This window comes from Myotis nattereri, assembly GCF_964212035.1.
Source record: "Myotis nattereri genome assembly, chromosome: 2".
NCBI classification, from domain to species: Eukaryota; Metazoa; Chordata; class Mammalia; order Chiroptera; family Vespertilionidae; genus Myotis; species Myotis nattereri.
Window position 1 is genome coordinate 131,537,585 of NC_138076.1, and position 19,286 is coordinate 131,556,870.

The following is a 19,286-nucleotide window of genomic DNA, read 5'->3' on the forward strand; positions in this document are numbered from 1 at the left end:
TCACTGTCTAAAACATATTATTTGTGTGCCCTCCCTTCTGTTAACTCCCTAGATTGAAAGTTTCCTGGATACAGGGATCTCCATTTCATTTGCCACTATATTCCTGTGACCCAGCACGTTGTCCAGTGCCTGGTTCTGGCAGGTGCTCAGTGAATATTTGAATGAATGAATGTCCTTCCTATAAACTTGTCTGGAACACTGACAGTGTATGGTAATGCAAGCGGATTTTTATTAAAGGATAGTCCAGTGGTTAGCCTGTCAGAGCCGATCACGGAGTGTCTGAGGAGCACTGCCTCAAGCCTCTCCACTTTAGGGCCTTCTGTGGTCACACAGGAGCCACACAGAACTCTATGTGTCCCAAATCCTTTGGCCAGTAGAAGACACTTCCCTTTCAGTAGGGACCCAGCAGAGTGACTGAGAGTTTAGCTATGGAACCAGATTGTCTGGTTCTCATCTTCCTGGTCGTGTGACTCTGGCAGTTACTGATCCTTTATGTGCCCCGTTTATACATCTGTAAATTGAAGCTAGCAGTAGCACCTGTTTTGTAGGGTTGATTGAGGATTAAAAGAGTTGCTATAGGGTTAGCAGGATAGTGATGGTGGTGGTGGTGGTAGGATTTAGTCAATAATGTAGGGTGAGGATTTCTGTACTTTGTTTTTAACCTGATCATTCCATTTTATTACTTTTTTTTCATCATTGCTCTCTTAAAATGTAAGAATCAAGTCATCTCAGAAATATTTTTACCATTTGAAGAAATATCCACATTAGGTAATATTTTTTAAAGATAGCTTCTTTTTAAAAAATATATATATTTTATTGATTTTTTACAGAGAGGAAGGGAGAGGGATAGAGAGTTAGAAACATTGATGAGAGAAAAACATCGACCAGCCGCCTCCTGCACACCTCCTACTGGGGATGTGCCTGCAACCAAGGTACATGCCCTTGACCGGAATTGAACCCGGGACCTTTCAGTCCACAGGCCGACGCTCTATCCACTGAGCCAAACCAGTCTGGCAAAGATAGCTTCTTAAGAGATGCAATTTAATTCATTGAATTAGTTTTTTACATTATTATGTAAAGTTTATTTTCATGGGGATACTGAGTAGGCTTCTTATCCCCAGGGTCTGTGTAAAATAAATTTCATCTGTTTGGAGCATTTCTAGAATACTGTCCTTCATATTTGAATCTTCATCACATATTTTATGCTGGAAAAGATTAATAATATATTACATTATTATAAAATCACCCTGAACTACCATCATGGAAGATATTTTCTTACAAGATTATTTTCTTGAATTTTAAAGATTATTTTATGTAGAATTTAATGGTGCTTCTGTGTCTTTTCTTTTTTTAATGGTGAATCCATAGGCGCCAGATCCCAAGTTTCTGTCAGGAAGAATTATTCTTAGGTCAGCCTTAAGAACAGGAAGGGAGGAGAGGATCAAATGAGAGAGAATAAAAAGAAAAGCCTTTAATTATAATCCACACCCACAATTGATGACTTATAGCAATCTGGGCCTAGAGAGAAATACCAATAAGATTGAAACATAATCAGTCTGTGACCTAAATTTGTCTTCTTGGGTTTTGTTATTACTAAAATATTAATGACAAAAATACTATTCATAATTTTCTAGTAGTCTAAAAAAATTTTTTTTTTTGTCTTCTAGAAAGGCACTTAGGGTAGGGGGAAACTTTGAAAAGGATCTTAAAATGAAAGGAGAGCATAGAAACAGTAGACAAGCCATGTGGGAATTTAGTCATTTGTTTTTTAATGGGGCATGTGGATGATAGGTGTGTCCATGAAGGAGTTTCCGTTCCATGTTAATGAGTTGTCCTACTTTCAGTCCAGTGGAGCTCTCTGGCCTCCTCATGTCCAGGAACTTATGGGTTTGGGGAGCTGGTTCTTTTGTTGATGATATCATTTAATTTTAATTCTAAACACACAAGTCATTTTCTTATAAAAAAACTTAACTACAGGGTTGGGGGGGTGAACAATAAAGGCTCTCTTGGGTCATATGGATAACACCAAAAAATGACAGATATAGGAGAAAGAAATAAAGATTTTTTAAAAAGCAAGGTACATGGCAAAAAGAAAAAAGGCAAGGTACTTGGCTTGGAAGGAGTGCAGAGATGAACCAAAAAACTACAACAGGTGCCATAAAGCTAAATTATTTAAATAAAAGAATGAAAGGAGAAGAACCTTGGTTAATCTATATCAGCAGTTCTCAACCTGTGGGTCGTGACCCTATGGGGGTCAAATGACCCTTTCACAGGGGTCGCCTAAGACCATCAAAAAACACATATATAATTACATATTTTTGTGATTAATCACTATGCTTTAATTATGTTCAATTTGTAACAATGAAAATATATCCTGCATATCAGATATTTACATTACGATTCATAATAGTAGCAAAATTACAGTTATGAAGTAACAACGAAAATAATTTTATGGTTGGGGATCACCACAACATGAACTGTATTAAAGGGTCGCGGCATAAGGAAGGTTGAGAACCATTGATCTATATGGTGTGATTTGATCTTTTAATGGACTATCAGTGTCCTTTGTCGTGCTTATTTTTAGTTGAAAAGATGGTGGTTGCAGAATAAGACGTTGCTGCATCGTGTGGTAACAGTGGTCTCCAATATTTAATATGTACAGCCTGACTTGTGTATGGTGGGAGTGGGATGGCTGTGATTGTGATTATCGGGAGCCTTTCACAGAAACAGTCTTCTTTCTTGTGCTTTCCAGATTTTCACCCGATGGAAGACTAATTGTATCATGTAGTGAGGATAAAACTATAAAAATTTGGGATACCACAAGTAAGCAGTGTGTCAGTAATTTCTCAGATTCCGTAGGGTAAGTTCATTCTATTTGTGCATTTATGTGACATGGTTTAATAAGGAGGCATTTAATTTATTACAGTTCAAATAAAGAAATTGAAGTAAAGAAATCAAAATATGAGACCATCTTATCCTTTCCTCCTAGGTTTGCAAATTTTGTGGATTTTAGCCCTAATGGTACATGCATAGCTTCAGCAGGTTCTGATCATACTGTGAAAATCTGGGATATACGATTAAACAAATTACTCCAGCATTATCAAGGTATAGTTTCTATAACAAAACAATTCAGTTGTTGAGTGGGCTCCTGGGAAACTCTTCAACTGAAAGACTACCCTTCTCAGTGTGGCCTGGCCCTCTTACTAAGAGCCACAGGCTGCCTTTGAACTGACTGAAAGACAGCCCCCTCAGCAGCATGGTCTGAGAAGCTGGGGTAGATGCCAGAGTGGAGAGGGAGGTGGAGGCACCTTAAAAATGATGCCAGGACTATAAAGAAAAAAGGAAGAGATTACTGTGAGACTTGCAAACTCTGGTTATTTGCTGGAGTAACTCTGATTATATAATTATGAGAAGTCAGGGATAGAAATTGGCACAAATACTTGTTATAACTGGTAGAAAACAACATCTGACTGTGCCTATGTATTAAAGTTAAAGGAGAAATAAATCAATTTCTTGGTTTATATTGGGTTTACATTAAGTCCACATTTCTCAGACTGAAGTGTAGTATTTACCATGTAGCTACACTGATAAATCACAACAGCCCCAAGAGGCGGTATTATCATTATTACTCCCATTTAAAGATACGGAAATTGAGGCTTCGAGAGGCTTTAAGTGACTTTCTAAAAGAACTGAAAATTGACCTGGTCTTTCTGTTTACACTTCCCATCACTGTGTTATACTGCCTCCCATTGGAAAGATGGCAAGATGAGAAATGATTGCTCAAACTGGCAAGATTGTGCCCTTCTCCAAATATATCTCCACACTCTTTACCCCTTAGTGCCAAGCTACTAATTGATTACTAAATTTAGCTTAAGGCAAGGTTGTATACCTTATGTGAGCTGGTAATAATTAACTGTTGGTTATATTGGTAATATATCTGAAGACTTTTAGTTATGTGGTTAACAAGATCATCTTTCCATGACATATTCTCTTATTAAAAGCTATTCTTTCTCATTAGCTGGATACTCAAGCTATCTGATGCCAAACTACTTATTAGTTTTAGTAAGCTACTTAGAAATTTGGTGCTGTGGGGACATTGCCTCTAATTGATTTTTGTTTTCAACCTAATATTGCTAATAGATTCAAGGGGCATCTTTACCAGTAGAATTAAGAATTGTTCTCTAAAGTTTTTGCTTTATTTTCTACAAATCAGTTCACAGTGGCGGAGTTAATTGTGTATCATTCCATCCTTCGGGTAACTATCTCATCACTGCTTCTTCAGATGGTACACTTAAGATTTTGGATCTACTAGAAGGAAGGCTCATATATACACTTCAAGGACATTCGGTACTAACACTGAGATTTTTGTTTTTTAAATGATAAATATTTTAAAGTTTTGATCCATTTTATTATATGCTTTTGTTACTTTTCCAAGTATAACATACATTGCTGCTGTCATAAAAAAATATTTTTGCCTCCAAGATGATGCTTTTATCCTCTAGAACAGGGGTGGGCAAACTTTTTGACTCGAGGGCCACAATGGGTTCTGAAACTGGACCGGAGGGCCGGAACAAAAGCATGGATGGAGTGTTTGTGTGAACTAATATAAATTCAAAGTAAACATCATTACATAAAAGGGTATGGTCTTTTTTTTTTTTTTAGTTTTATTCATTTCAAATGGGCCGGATCCGGCCCGCGGGCCGTAGTTTGCCCACGGCTGCTCTAGAAGCAACTATTAGAAATAATATTTATTTTAATTCTTGTCAAAATCAATGTGTGTCTTTTATAGCCATTAAATTAATCTTTCACTGTTATCTTCATCAGGATGTAGTTTAGGTTTAACTGGTTAAGTGGTGATAGATACATTTTTTTCCAACTTCTGATCTTTCTTCTCATGTGGGGCTGTCCCACTAGCTCTGACTCTCAGCCTCTCACACCCCCGCAGTCATTTCTTTCTCTAGTCTGGTGAGATTAAAAGGAGAAACTTAACAACAAGTAGAGCCCAGTGACTTCTGCTCTTGGAAGTAAGCCTGCCCTCACTTTCCCTCTGATACTTATTGTGGGGAGGCCTGCCCTTGTCCAGTCTTGCCTGTGACTGGGCACTCAGATCTGACTCATTCTGGTATTCAGATCTAGAAAGCCCATTTGCACACATAAAGCCACATTCTTTCTTTGAAAACCTTTATCATATGAAAGGTGATATTTGGCTCTCATATGCCTTATTTTTTTGTGTTATTTTTCAATTGGTTTATAACCCAGTGGGGAAGTGAGGTCCTATTATTGACTTGTTCAATTACACACACACACACACACACACACACACACACACACACACACACCCTGGCATATAACACACTAAAGAAAAACTTTTTTTAAGTATGTAAACTAGTCCTCCTTTCTGGGTAAATATTCAAACTCCTCTAAATTTTTTAGGATGCATCCTTTTAAAAAAGTACTAGATACTTCCTTTTAACCAAGTATAAGCAGTTTATATCCAGAAATAGAATAGGCCAGTGGTCTAGGGGAGAAGGGTTTTTTTCTGCCTTCATATATCTTGCTTGGCTTCCTGCTTGCTTTGTCATTTGCTCTGCAGCTGTGTTAGTGTGAAGCAGAAATAGACACAAACCAGTTCATGTGTGTATTTAAGCTGAATAAATAACCAATAAAAGTAGCCAAGGATTAAAATACCCATGGAAATAGAGTAATAGAAAAAAAGATAAACAATATTTTAGAAGAAAAATTTATACACAAAGGTGGAATTTTTCACAATGTGGAGGAAAAAGATGTTTATGGGGCTACAATAACTTAAATCTGTGGGGTTGTCTACTTAAAAATATAAGGTGTTTTTCCCCAGAAGTTTTCTTGTATAGATTAAGGGCACATTAACAGAACAGAATATACTGGTATTTTGAAATGAGAAATAATTACTCTTATCTGGATTGAAAAGTTGACCTAGAGGCTATGCATGTTGTGACTGTGCCAAGTGTAGTCTTGTCCAACTTCACAGTCATTGCTCAATTTCAAGTTCTCATTACCTCTCACCCAAATAATTGCAGTAACTTCCTAACTGGCCTCCAACCATTCATTCTTACTTCAGTCCATCATCTCACAATTGCAACATCAATTTTCACTCAGTATTATTTTGTTTTAGTTTCAGGTACACAGTATAGTGGTTAGACAGTCATATGCTTTACAAAGTGTTTGTGACATCAGTTTTCAGCACAGCTCTCCTCCTGTCTATATCCTGCTTTTAAAACTATTAGTGGCTCACTGTTGCCCACATGAAGGGTGATTCAGTGAAGCCTGTTGAAGTCAGAAAATGGGAATATGGCCTTTTTTTCATGTAGCTTCATTCTTAATCACTCTCAGAGTTATCATTTAGTTTCTGCTAGTGATTTGTTGAATAAAGAGTCCAAAGCCAGACAGTCTTAACAGAAATTCTGTAATTGAAAAAGCTTGTAATTACATATGTACAAGCTTTTCTTTAAAAGGAAAAAAAAGGTGTATTTTAAAATTTTTATTAGAATTTCTTTCTCATTTAATATCATTTATATGTGTTTTAATATAATTGGGTTGGTTCTTTGATTACCTTCACTCTACCTGCATTAGTTGCTAGCAGTTGGATATGTTCTCTCAGACTTATTGCATCAATAGTCTACATAAATTAGAAAAAAATTAATATTTACAGTATCCTTGGCCATAAGAAAACATCACCAAGTAACTTTTTTTAAATTTCCATTTATATCTTAGGGGCCTGTCTTTACTGTTTCATTTTCAAAAGGTGGAGAGCTATTTTCATCAGGAGGCGCAGATATGCAGGTTTGTACGTCTTTCAGCTCCCTCTTCGATTAGGTTAGGGCAAAGGAGTCCAAGGCCTCAGCACAGATTTTCACAACCAGCTAGGTTGTATATGTTCCAATGAATTTATATTTTAACTTAATGCCAGGACGTCTGCTATTTCATAGCTGAAATCGTGACAGTTTTGATAATTCTTAGAACTCAAATAGCAGTTATTTTCTTTGCTTGTCTCTACACTTATACATGTAACTGACACTTACTGTATGCCAGATATTAATGTGGCACTTTCACTTGAATTGTTGCCTAATATTTTGTCTTTATCTTGTGTTTGAAATGTTAAGATTCTTGAGGATTGTAAATATAAATTATTTATGCAGCAATTTTGCATTTACTTAAAATAACCAAAAGTCATTCATAGTCAGATTTATTGAATATGGTAGACAACATGGTTTTGGGCTTTGGGGAAAAAAAGAGGATTTTAAGGTAATGTTATTTTCTTAATATGAATTTTAAACGACATGAAGGCAATTCAGATGGCTAAATCTCTCACCCTTAAAAAAGTATTGAGAAGTAGTAATGTTGAAATATTTATCTAGTCTTCCTATTTTGAGAGGCATTTTGTATATTCATTTTTTTAAAAAATCCATTCTATTGCTTGTATATGCAAGTAAATAAATTGCCAACTTGTTTAATTTTTTTAAACAGATTTTATTATGGAGGACTAACTTTGATGAACTGAATTCTAAAGATGTTCTTAAAACAAATCTCAAAAGATTACATTTTGATTCACCACCACATCTTTTGGACATCTATCCGAGAACACCACATTGCCATGAAGGGAAAATCGAGACTGTTGAAGTGAGTACTTTGTACCTATTTGTCCTGCTATTTGTAAGTGCAGATTTTGGGGCTACTGGTCAACTAGATGCTTGAAACCATACTTAGTTATAGAAAACCTAGTTCTGCCTTACAACAGCAGAACTTTGAGAAACAATTATTTTTACTTGTAAAACTTTAAATATGACAGTATGTAATCGATCTAAAGGCTCTCATATTTGCTTCTTGAAGACTTAGAAATAAAACTTAAAAACTGTGTTAATAGTAATAGGAAATGACAAATCTAAGGCTTTGGTGACTAAAGTCTGAGCAAGTTTCTTATTCTAGGCATGTGTAGGAAGCTCAGGTGATGGCTGCCATGAGAATAGTGCTAAAGGGCAATACTTATGACAGTTATTGAAATAAATATCTTGAAGTTCTTTTATAACAAAGAAGAAAATCTTATGGACAATAAAAAGAAGAGATTTGGGCATTAAACCTAATAATTGGTACTATTTTACTATTTGCTTACATATATTTTCAAATATATAATTATTTAGATGTATTTTTGTTGACAAGTTTCTTTAAGTGCTATAGATTTAAATGTTCTCTCTTAAAAAAAAAAATCATCATTGTTCAATACTTTCCATTTTGCATGATTCTCCATAGCCCCTTTTTTCTCTTCCAAGAGTTAATATTAAATCATTATTTCCCATTCATCTGAATTTTTGATCACTAACAGAGCCTCTCTTTGCTTTTAGAGTAGCTATTTTGAGTTCCTAAGTGCAAGTTTTTAAAACTTTTAAGTTTTTTGGACTATTTTCTATATTTGTTTAATCTAGCCACATTTGGGGGTTTCTATCCTGGTTTTTCTTTGGTAATGTTTATTTTCAGTTCTTTGATACAATTTTGGTCCTTTGCAACTTTGACCTTCTTTCCAGTTCTTCTAAATAAAGTATTTACATTATGCTTTACTACTCCTTTTATTTTTTTGAAAGTATATAATGTAATTTTTGGCTCATCACATTTGTGTTTCAGTTTCTACAATGATAGATGTATTTTGATCCCCTGTGATTACAAGTATTCACATAAAATATATGTGAAGTATATTTTAATTTGCATTCCCTTTCCTTGTTAAACCCCAGCTGGTTTTGCTAACACTCTCAGTGTTTTCTGTTCTAGCGTTACTGTGGTGTGACTGAGCCTAACCATCCATGTAGTTGCTGCCCTGTCATCTGTCCAGCCACCTTTTCACAGGGATGGTGGCTGGGCTGCAGGCCGAGTTCTGCTCTCCTTACTCCTAATTCAGTGCTATTTCCATGACTCCACACTACCTCAGTGCTGGCACTTCAGGCCATTTTCTCTGTGATTTACTGCCAGTCCCAGGCCATTTAAGAGTGCTGACTCTTCTTCAAAACATCAACAAGTTGTCTGAATAGCTCTGCTCTGACTGCAGCCAGAAAGTGAACTGGCCGGTTGCTCTGTATGGTGAGGTCAGGATGACCCAGGCCATGCAAGGCACACTCAACCATATTTTTCACATATACACTTAAGAATCCTATTAAAAGCTGACTTTTCATCTTGGAATCAGAGTTCAGTTACAGAATGTTAAGCACTGTGACTGAATTATATTTGTGGCCTTAAGAAAGTCAGCCTGAGTGTACCTACTTTAAATTGCCTGTAAGCACTCATGGTTGTTTAAATTAAGTACACAATGAACATGTTTAAAATACCTTCATATTCTGTAATATAAAATACCAGAGAAGTGGTAGGATTCTGCATATGAACAATTGTTTAATTTTTTTTTTAAATCTCTTACATTGGCCCTCAGACTAGACGCAGTGATGGCGAACCTATGACACGCGTGTCAGAGGTGACACGCAAACTCATTTTTTTGGTTGATTTTTCTTTGTTAAATGGCATTTAAATACATAAAATAAATATCAAAAATATAAATCTTTGTTTTACTATGGTTGCAAGTATCAAAAAATTTCTATGTGTGACACGGCACCAGAGTTAAGTTAGGGTTTTTCAAAATGCTGACACGCCGAGCTCAAAAGGTTCACCATCACTGGACTAGAGGGTCCTAGGTTCTGGCCAAGGGCATGTGCCATACCTCTGTTGCAGGCTGGATCCCTGAGTGTAGGAAACAACTAATTGATGTGTTTCTCTCTGTCTCTCCCCCTTCCTTCCACTCTCTACAAATCAATGGAAAATTTTTAAAACCACTTAAAAAAATCTCTTATAATAAGTTTTCTAGACAGAGAACATATTTAATATTATTAATAAATAATTATTAAATATCAAACTATTTTTAAACACTTTAAATATCACCTAGAATAGAATAGTATGAATCAGACTAGATATTATGCAGTGTATTCACTTAGATTAAGTACATTTTATTTTGAAAGACAAAATTTTGTGGATTGAATTATTTTTCAAATCTTTAGGCAAACTCAACTTACATGTTACTTTGGAAATGTTTGAAAATTAGCAAAAAAACATTTTTGAGGTTGGAATTCATGATTAATAGAACAAAAATGTATTATGAAAGGATATGGAATAAATGGCATCTATAATCTGATTAATTTCACTAACTTTTTCTTTTTGCAGTAACCATGAAAGTTTCCTTTCCAAGTTTGAAGCAACATTGCATTTCTGTGATTTAAATTTTATTCTGTTTTCCATGAAACTCGTTTGAATTGCATAATTTCAGTCTCCTGGGTGAGATTATTTGGCCTTTTTTGCAAAAGCCACCCATTTGCCATCCTTAAGTGCTCCACTCCTTTGAAGGTGGGGATCCTGCAGAGTCTTAGACCTTGAGTACCAGCTGACTAAATATATAAATTACTAATTTCTACATGGAGAGTCAGGAAGATAGCAGTTTGCTTTTAGAATACATGAGAGAAGAAGGTCACGTGAAAGAAGGTATGAGGCATAAGATCCTTACCCCGCTGTGTGAAGCAGACCCCTCCTGTGTCCTCTCTGTTGATCTAACTGCAGATCCTTTGTAGCATCCTGTCCTAGGCACTCCATCGTAATTAAAAACATGAGAACAGCTTCTTTCTTTTTTTGGTGGGAAAGAAGCCTAATTTCTGAATAATGTGTCTTAGCCCTGCCCACACTGTGCTATGGCACATCACTAGGTCATGCTGACTTCAAGCTGTCAGGAGCTACTATAAATTGCCCAGCCCTGCTTCCAAACAAAAGCAGACTTCACATCTTGGAGAAGGAACTTAATGTGAGTGCATGACGCTTTATCCTGAGCAGTCCCCAACTCTTGTGCATATTTTCATTGGAAGACAATAGAGTCATTCTAAGGGATGGCGTTAGATCTTGGTGACAGTAAGGCATCAAAATAGTTATTCTGGGAGAATTGTAGAATATTATAGGAAGGGATGGTGATTAATCAGTTTAAGAGTATTAATAAAATAATTGCTCCATTGGCCTTTAATTTTATAATGGCTATTTAAGACTATCTTAATCTATAAATTGCATTGGAAATTCTGTATGATATTTAGTAGGAAGGAAAACTTCTTTTAACATAACCAAATATTTGTATAAAAATCTGGACATGATTCATTGTTGAAAACTACAAGTGATCAATTTAAGTCTTCAAGTCTGAGATTGAGCTTTATTTCAATCTTGTATAAAGGTAGAAAATATTATAATTTATGGTAAAAAAAATAACATTTCTCTACCAATCTTGTATTTTAGTTCTAGCTGGAGTATATATAGCTATATTATTTTGTTCTGTATTATTGAATTGTTCTTCAGAGATTACATGATAATAATACTAATAATATCTAACACATACAACATTATTTTAATTCCTTCACATAAATTAAGTCATTTAATCTTCCTAAAAACTCTATGAAGTAGTACCATTTTTATTCCATGAGAAATCGAGTCAGTTAAATCATAAAGCTAGTAGGTGGGAACCCTAGAATTCAACCTACGCACTCTGGTTCCATTCTGTACTTTTAATCATTTTGATGTAATGGCTCAATATAATCAAAGTTAACATATCTGTGTGTTGGACATTATAGTAGCTTTAGGGTGTGCAACAGGGGACAAAGTGTGCAGATTCCTTGCCCTTCAGAATTTGTTGGTAGCGATGTTTGTGTTCATGAATTCCTAAGTATGATGGATACAGAGAATCTCAGAGTGGGGTTTTCACCCTCTGAGGTCATATAGACTAACCTCTCCCTCTTGCATGAATCTCTCAATTATATGCCCTGTGTTCAGTGATAGAGCATTCAGCCTCTCCTAAGGGCCCACTTCATTTTGAGGCAATTAATTATTAAAGGTTTCTCCTTTTAATAAAAATGGAAAGGTAGAAGGTAGTGTTGGTATTCCTGAAGGTCAGCTAGCAAAGAACTTAACAGTGACTGTCACCCTCCCCCCTCCATCCCCAGCATATTTTCTTTATGGAGAAGAATGTGAACTTTTACTTAGTAAGAATTTCCTGCTCTGTTTAATGTATATGTCAGTAACTTGTGCCACAATACAATAAAATGCTGTTACATCAACAGTTTCCCAACTTATATCAGCTCAAGCATTTCTCAATGAGAGATGCTGACCATTTATTTCCACGTGATTTAGATTTTTAGAGCAGTTCCAGGTTCAGGTGGTAAAGCCAGATTATATTTTTCATAGGGAAACAATTTCATATTGACACTAGGTGGCAGTAGATAAAAGAGAATAGAAAGTTTGCAAGAAATTTCTTAGGACAGCTTGTCTTAAGATGGAAAGGAACGCTGTCATCCGCAGATTTCTTGTCTTGCGCCTTAACTCTGGCCTCAGAACTCCTAGGATGGGGCTGTGTGTCCTGCTCTGTGGACAGCCAGGAAGGAGCACGGTGTTGAGAGGCTAGTCCCCCTTCTCACCCTGAGGTTCTCATCTCTTCTTACTGTAGCAGGGCGATGACTGGGTGTATATAACTCTGCCTCTAACACAATTGGCTGAATAACTATAAAAGTTTCTTCATGTTTCCAAAACTACAGCTATACCCGTCAAATAGGATAAGAGCTTTTAAAATCATTCCACATCTCTAACCTCTGGCTCTGCCCTCACCTCCACTGCCCAGGACTGTTACAATAGTGTCCTCACTCTTATCCCTGCTTTATTCTTGATACCCTGCATGTCTCTGTCCCATTAATCTTTCTAAAGCACATTTTAGCTTCCAGTTTTATTGTGCCTTCCTAAATTCCTCCGCCCTTCACAATTTGACCTTTGCCAACCTCTCTTATTGCTACCCTGTGCAAAAGTCAGCATTCACCTGTCTGCCCAGAAAGGTTTCTTACCTCATTGCTGTGTTGTGTGTGTGTGTGTGTGTGTGTTTGAAACCTTCTGTTAAAGGAGCCGTCTTCAGCTCTGTGTCCTCCATAGGAGGCCTTTCTCGCCAGGTGCTCAGACAATAGGTTCTTCTTTGCAGTTCTTCAGAGTCCTTACTTCTATCATTCACTTCATAACAAGTTCTGCTGTCTTTGGTGCCCTTTGTTCACTTCTATTCATAATGTGCAATAAATAGTTGGTGGTGATGTGGTTTAATTTTATTTTCTCAAATTCGGAAATAACCTCCCTCAAAAGTAGTCGCCACTCTAGTTAATTATTCCTTTGCTTTTTTTTAAAAAAAAGTATTATGTTTCACATAAAAGTATGGTTTGATGGTTTTAAACTTTATACAAATGAAATCATACTGAGTATATTTCTCTGTAATCTGTTTTTTAATATAATATTAAAATCCTGAGAATCATGTATGCACTCTGTATTTGTACATTTACATGTTGTTGCATGTAGTTGTAGTTCATTTCTTTCACTGTGTGGGATTCTGATGAATTTATCACAGTAGTAATCTCCATGATTTATGTATCTACCCTACTGCTGATAAACATTTGGGGCTTTCGGCCATGGTTATTTTTTCTTTTTTGCATTACAAACAGTGCTGATATTGATGTTGGCGTCATTGAGCTTTTGAGTATTTTCGGTTTAATAGGTGTCAAGTACTATTTTCCTTTAATCTTTTCTAATTACTAATGTTCCTAAAAACCTCTTTATATGCTGGTAAGCTGCCAGGTTTTCTTTCCTATAATTTTTTTCTTGGGATTTCTGTCTTTTTCACGTTGATTTGTAGGTTTTTCTTATGGATTTTAAATACTTGCCCTTTTTAGTTTTAGACATCATAACTACCTCCTTCTGTTCCATCATCTGAGTGTTAACTTTGTGATGTTCAATGTTAAACAGAAATCCTTACTTTTGATATAATCAGATGCATTAATATTTTTTTTCTTTTTCCTTGTGGTTTTGCTTTTGCAGCTTTTGTGTAAGTACTAGTAGTCTTTCTCGACCCTGGAGGGTATATAAGAATAAAGATATTCTTATATATTCATCTTTATTAACTTTGTAACGACATAACACTTAGATTTCTAGTTGATATGTTATCTACCTTTGTATGTAGTATATTAGTCAGGGGCCCATGTAATGAGCCAGTTTTTTCAACTATAAATCACCTTTCCTCTGTTGATTTGAGGTACCATTTTCCTTTTATATTTATTTTCTGTACATACAGGGCTCTCCATCTGAGCTCATGTTAGAAATTTTTATTTTGTGTCTTTACATGAGTTTGATTATTTTTTCCTGTATAGGTCATATCCATTTTTTAAAAAATACATTTTATTGATTTTTTACAGAGAGGAAGGGAGAGGGATAGAGAGTTAGAAACATCGATGAGAGAGAAACATCGATCAGCTGCCTCCTGCACACCCCTTCCTGGGGATGTTCCCGCAACCAAGGTACATGCCATTGACCAGAATCGAACCTGGGACCCTTCAGTCCGCAGGCTGATGCTCTGTCCACTGAGCCAAACCTGTCAGGGCTATACCCATTTTTATATGTGTACTAGTGGCCCAGTGCACGGATTCATTCACATTAAAAGGGAATCTGGTGCAGCAAGCTAACCCACAGCCGATTCCATGAGGAATTGGGCTCCCTCCCCACTCCTCTCTGGGTCCAGGGTGCGGTTGAACCAGATTCGGGATTGATAGGGCCCCAGCAGCAACCTAACCTACCAGACGGAGCGTCTGTCCCCTGGTGGTCATTGCACATCATAGCTACCGGTCGAATGGTCACTTAGGCTTTTATATATATAGATTCTGATGTATTTATTTTATGGTATTGTAAATATCTTTTTGAAATTTATATTTCTAACTATCTTGAAGTGCAGACATACAATTTATTTTCAATTTAGTAAACTTTCTTTTAGCTTTAATGATGTAGCAGTGGATTCTTTGGGGATTTCTCCATAGACAATTATATAATATATGATGACAATTTTATTTCTTCTATTCCAATTCTTACATCTTAAAAACTTTTGTTTCCTTTTCTTGTGTTAATAAACTGGCTAGGATTTTTTCTGCATTTTGAGGTGGGTCATTTTATTTTGTTTTTAAATCCCCTTATTAGGTGAATTATATTGATTTTCTAATGTAAAATTAACTTTTTATTTCTGGAATAAATTCAACTTGGTCATAATCTTTTCTTATACATTGATAGATTCAATAGGCTAATATTTTTAAAATTTTTATATCCATGTTAATGAATATACTAATGTACTTTAAATTTAGAATATATTAGGAAATGCTCTCTAAGTTTTACAAATGTCCTCCAGTTTCTTATAATATAAATTTCTAATATTAACTTTTCTTATGTATATACACAGATTAATCCAAAGCTTGAGGTAACTGACTTGCGGACCTCTACTCCCCCTGTTGTGGACATCCTTTCTTTTGGTTCTACCACCGTAAGTTTTCTTTGACATTTAAGTGGCATTTCAGTATTTGGCACAATCCATTTTTCTTTAAAAGAGAGGTGATAAAAAGTGGGCTAATAAGTAGCCTAACATTTTAGCATAGAAAAACTTTATACAAAAAGTCATTTACAATGTGTCTACATAGCCACAAGGGGGAGCAGCTCAATTTCTTAAAAAACCTTCATTTTGAGGACCTCAAACGCAGTCTAATCCATACTCACTGTTTCATCTCCTCTCAAGGTGCTACTCAGATGACATTTCACTTGCTGTCACAGAACAGATTTTCTTCTTTGTTAATTGCCTTTCAGAGGTGTTACACTTACTTGTCTCCTTACAAGCAGTTGTTTACCTTTGTTAATTCCTCCTGGTGGACTAAGCAGACATTCAAAAGTATTCCTAATACTTGCAGTTTTGTTTATAAAAATTCCATACAGATAACTTATTTACTCAGTATAGCCAAAGTCTTCAAAAATTGAGTGTCTCAGCATATCAGTTTGAGTCTGTTAGTCATTGCAAGGCTGATCATTGTTGATGTCAATTCTGCTAGTCAGTGCAACTGATCATAAGAACAAATGAGAGGAGAGACAAGGTCTTGATGACACTCCTATGATGGTGTCACTACTGAAAGGTGTGCTGAAATTCACAAATTCTGGTGAGTGGGGTTTGGTCCCTATAGTGAGAGAAGGAAAAAGTAGGTGGTTTGGAGATGTGCTGCCTTCTTAGACTACAATTGGGCATTCCTGACTTAGCAGACAGTCCACACTTTGAGACTCACTCTTGCTGCCATTACCTTTCCAGCTTTGCAGAGCTTCATGGCCCGAGGAGTCCAGGTGTTCTCGATGGACTGTGCTATGGAGGTGGCATAACTGCCACCTAGCAGTTGATAGCAGGGAGTCATCCATCCTTGGATGATAATCCACAGGTGCCAAAGTCAGCTAGTCTATGTTATAGGCAGTGATGGCGAACCTTTTGAGCTCGGCGTGTCAGCATTTTGAAAAACCCTAACTTAACTCTGGTGCCGTGTCACATATAGAAATTTTTTGATATTTGCAACCATAGTAAAACAAAGACTTATATTTTTGGTATTTATTTTATATATTTAAATGCCATTTAACAAAGAAAAATCAACCAAAAAAATGAGTTCATGTGTCACCTCTGACACACATGTCAGGTTCACCACTGCTCTAGGTCCATGTTGTCACACATGTCACAATATCATTCTTTTTCATTGCTGAATAATTTTCTATTGTGTGGGTGTGTGTGTACCAAATCTTATTTTTCCATTCACCTATTGATGGACATCTAGATTGCTTCTGTATCTTGGCTGTTACTAGTAATGCTGCAGTGAATATAGGGGTGCATATGTATTTTCAAATTAGTGTTTTTATTTCTTTTTGATAAATACCCAGAAGTGGAATTTCAGGACCATATGGCAGCTCTTATTTTTAATATTTTCAGGAATCTCCATACTGTTTTCTATAGTGGCTGCACTAATTTACAATCCCACCAGCAGTGCACGAAAGGGTTCCCTTTTCTCCACATCCTCTCCAGCACTTGTTATTTGTTGATTTAGTGATGATAGCCACTCTGACAGGTGTGAGGTGATGGCTCATTGTGCTTCTAATTTGCATTTCCCTAATGATTAGTGATATTGAGCATCTTCTCATATGTCTGTTGGCCATCTGTATGCCCTCTTGGTAGAAATGTCTATTCTGGTTGGATTGTTGGTTTGTTTTTGTTTTTGGTGTCAGGTTGTATGAGTTCCTTATGTATTTTGGATATTGACCCCTTATTGTATAATCATTTACAAATATCTTCTCATATCCAGGTTGGCTCTTCAATGTGAATATGTAATGTTTTTAGCTCAGTGATAGATAATTGGTTAGAAAACTAAAGTGAAATCACTTTGAACTGTTTGCTTTCCCATTTATCTACTGGTGAGTAATTCATACTCTGTTGTCTGTGCCTTAACTGCTTTTCTTTGGCTTCTCCACAACAAAACAGACACAATTGTGAGGGAGATTTGTTTCTGCTCTGGCATGAAGCATAATTGCATTAAATATTTATGGTGTGTACTTTGCCTGTGATTATAATTTAAAAACTCAGAGAACTATTGGAATTCAATAAGAGCAGGGCTTAAAGATGGGTTTGGCTTTTGTTATTGTGGTTATTGTTTATTTTGCAATTTGTTTGGTTTTTGTAAACTGGAAGAAAGTTTCCTTAGAAATTTAATCAAGATGGGACATAAAAAGGTTACTCTTTAAACCTTAATTCGTCAAATTTCTTAGGATAAAAGCAGGTTTGTTGTGGTATAAGAAACAGTTGGTTTCCATTTCTACCTTGGCTTGAGTTAATATTATGTGCAGGATGAGTTGAAGATCTAAGTGTACTGATATCTTACCTACACTCTGATGCCTTTTTGCTACACAGAAGGAATTATGGCATGCAGTGTGCCAATTGGTATTTTTGTGGCTTGCACATATGTCTCTAATGCTAGGCAGTAAATTTGATACAATATTTTGGGATCAAAATAAGCTGTTACCAGTCTGCATTTTTAAAGTGTTGTGTGTAAAATAGTGTTTCTGTAAAGGCATATACTGGCTGTCATATAGACATCCTATCTAATAAAAGAGAAACATAGCAATTAACCGTAACTTTGCTCCACGTCCCATTGGCTAATCAGCGAGATACGCAAATTAACTGCCAACCAAGATGGCGGCCGGCAGCCAGGCAGCTGAAGCGAAGAGGAAGCTTACTTGCTCCAGTGACGGAGGAAGCCAGGTTCCCCACCTGCCTCTGCCGGCCTCTCAGCTGCTCTCTAAGAAACAATGTTGCAAATATAGAAGCTAAACAAAACCCAGAAACCTGCTTTCAGCCAGCAGGGATCTCAGAGCTGGAGTCGCAACAATGTTTCAAATACAGAATGTAAACAAAGCCCAGAAACCTGCTTTCAGCAGCCAAGGTTTAGCTGAGTCTCAGAGCTAAAGACGGCTCTCAGCTCCAGTGACAGCCAAAGAAGGTAAATATATCCCAGAATAAAAAAGAAAATAGAAATAAAAGAGAGGTTGGGAGCTTCAGTCACCCACCAGCCTGGAAACGGACCTCAGCCCCTCACCCAGACTGGCCAGGCACCCCAGTGGGGACCGCCACCCTGAAGGGGGTGTGACCAGCTGCAAACAGCCATCATCCCCTCATCCAGGCTGGCCAGGCACCCCAGTGGGGACCTCCACCCTGATCCAGGACACCCTTCAGGGCAAATCAGCAGGCCCCCACCCATGCACCAGGCCTCTATCCTATATAGTAAAAGGGTAATATGCCTCCCAGCACTGGGATCAGCGGAGCCACGAGGCCTCCCGAACCCAGGATCAGCGGAGCCACGAGGCCTCCCGAACCCAGGATCAGCGGAGCCGCGAGGCCTCCCGGCCTGGGATCAGCGGAGCCACAAGGCCTCCTGGTCCCTGGAGCAGCGTGACAGGGGGCAGCGCCCAAACCCCCTGATCGCCCTGCGGCTCTGTGTGTGACAGAGGGCAGGGTCACAACCTCCCTATCCACCCTGCTCTGCTCATGACAGGGGAAGGCGCCCCAACCCCTCAATCGGCCCTACCCTGAGCGTGACTGAGGGTGGCGTTGCAACCTCCTGATCCGCCCTGCTCTGTGCATGACAGGGGGCGGCGCCCCATCTCCCCAATTGGCCCTGCTCTGAGCCCGACCAGGGGCTGCGGGGCAGGTACCTAGGGATTGGGCCTGCCCTCTGCCAGCCCGGAGCGGGCCTAAGCCAACAGGTCATTATCTCCCGAAGGGTCCTAGACTGTGAGAGGGCACAAGTGGGGCTGAGGGATACCCACCCTTCCTCCCCCGAAGG

General features: G+C 37.4%; 1 protein-coding gene across 1 annotated transcript in view; it reads left to right on the top strand.

Annotated features, from left to right (window-relative positions):
• Positions 1-19,286, top strand: part of POC1B (POC1 centriolar protein B) — a 110,678-nt gene that overhangs the window by 51,215 nt on the left and 40,177 nt on the right. The window contains exons 5-10 of the mRNA XM_081083321.1: positions 2,753-2,860; positions 2,990-3,105; positions 4,214-4,347; positions 6,751-6,819; positions 7,504-7,656; positions 15,335-15,415. Of these exons, the coding sequence (XP_080939447.1) occupies positions 2,753-2,860; positions 2,990-3,105; positions 4,214-4,347; positions 6,751-6,819; positions 7,504-7,656; positions 15,335-15,415 (661 nt within the window). The remainder of the gene's footprint in view (positions 1-2,752; positions 2,861-2,989; positions 3,106-4,213; positions 4,348-6,750; positions 6,820-7,503; positions 7,657-15,334; positions 15,416-19,286) is intronic.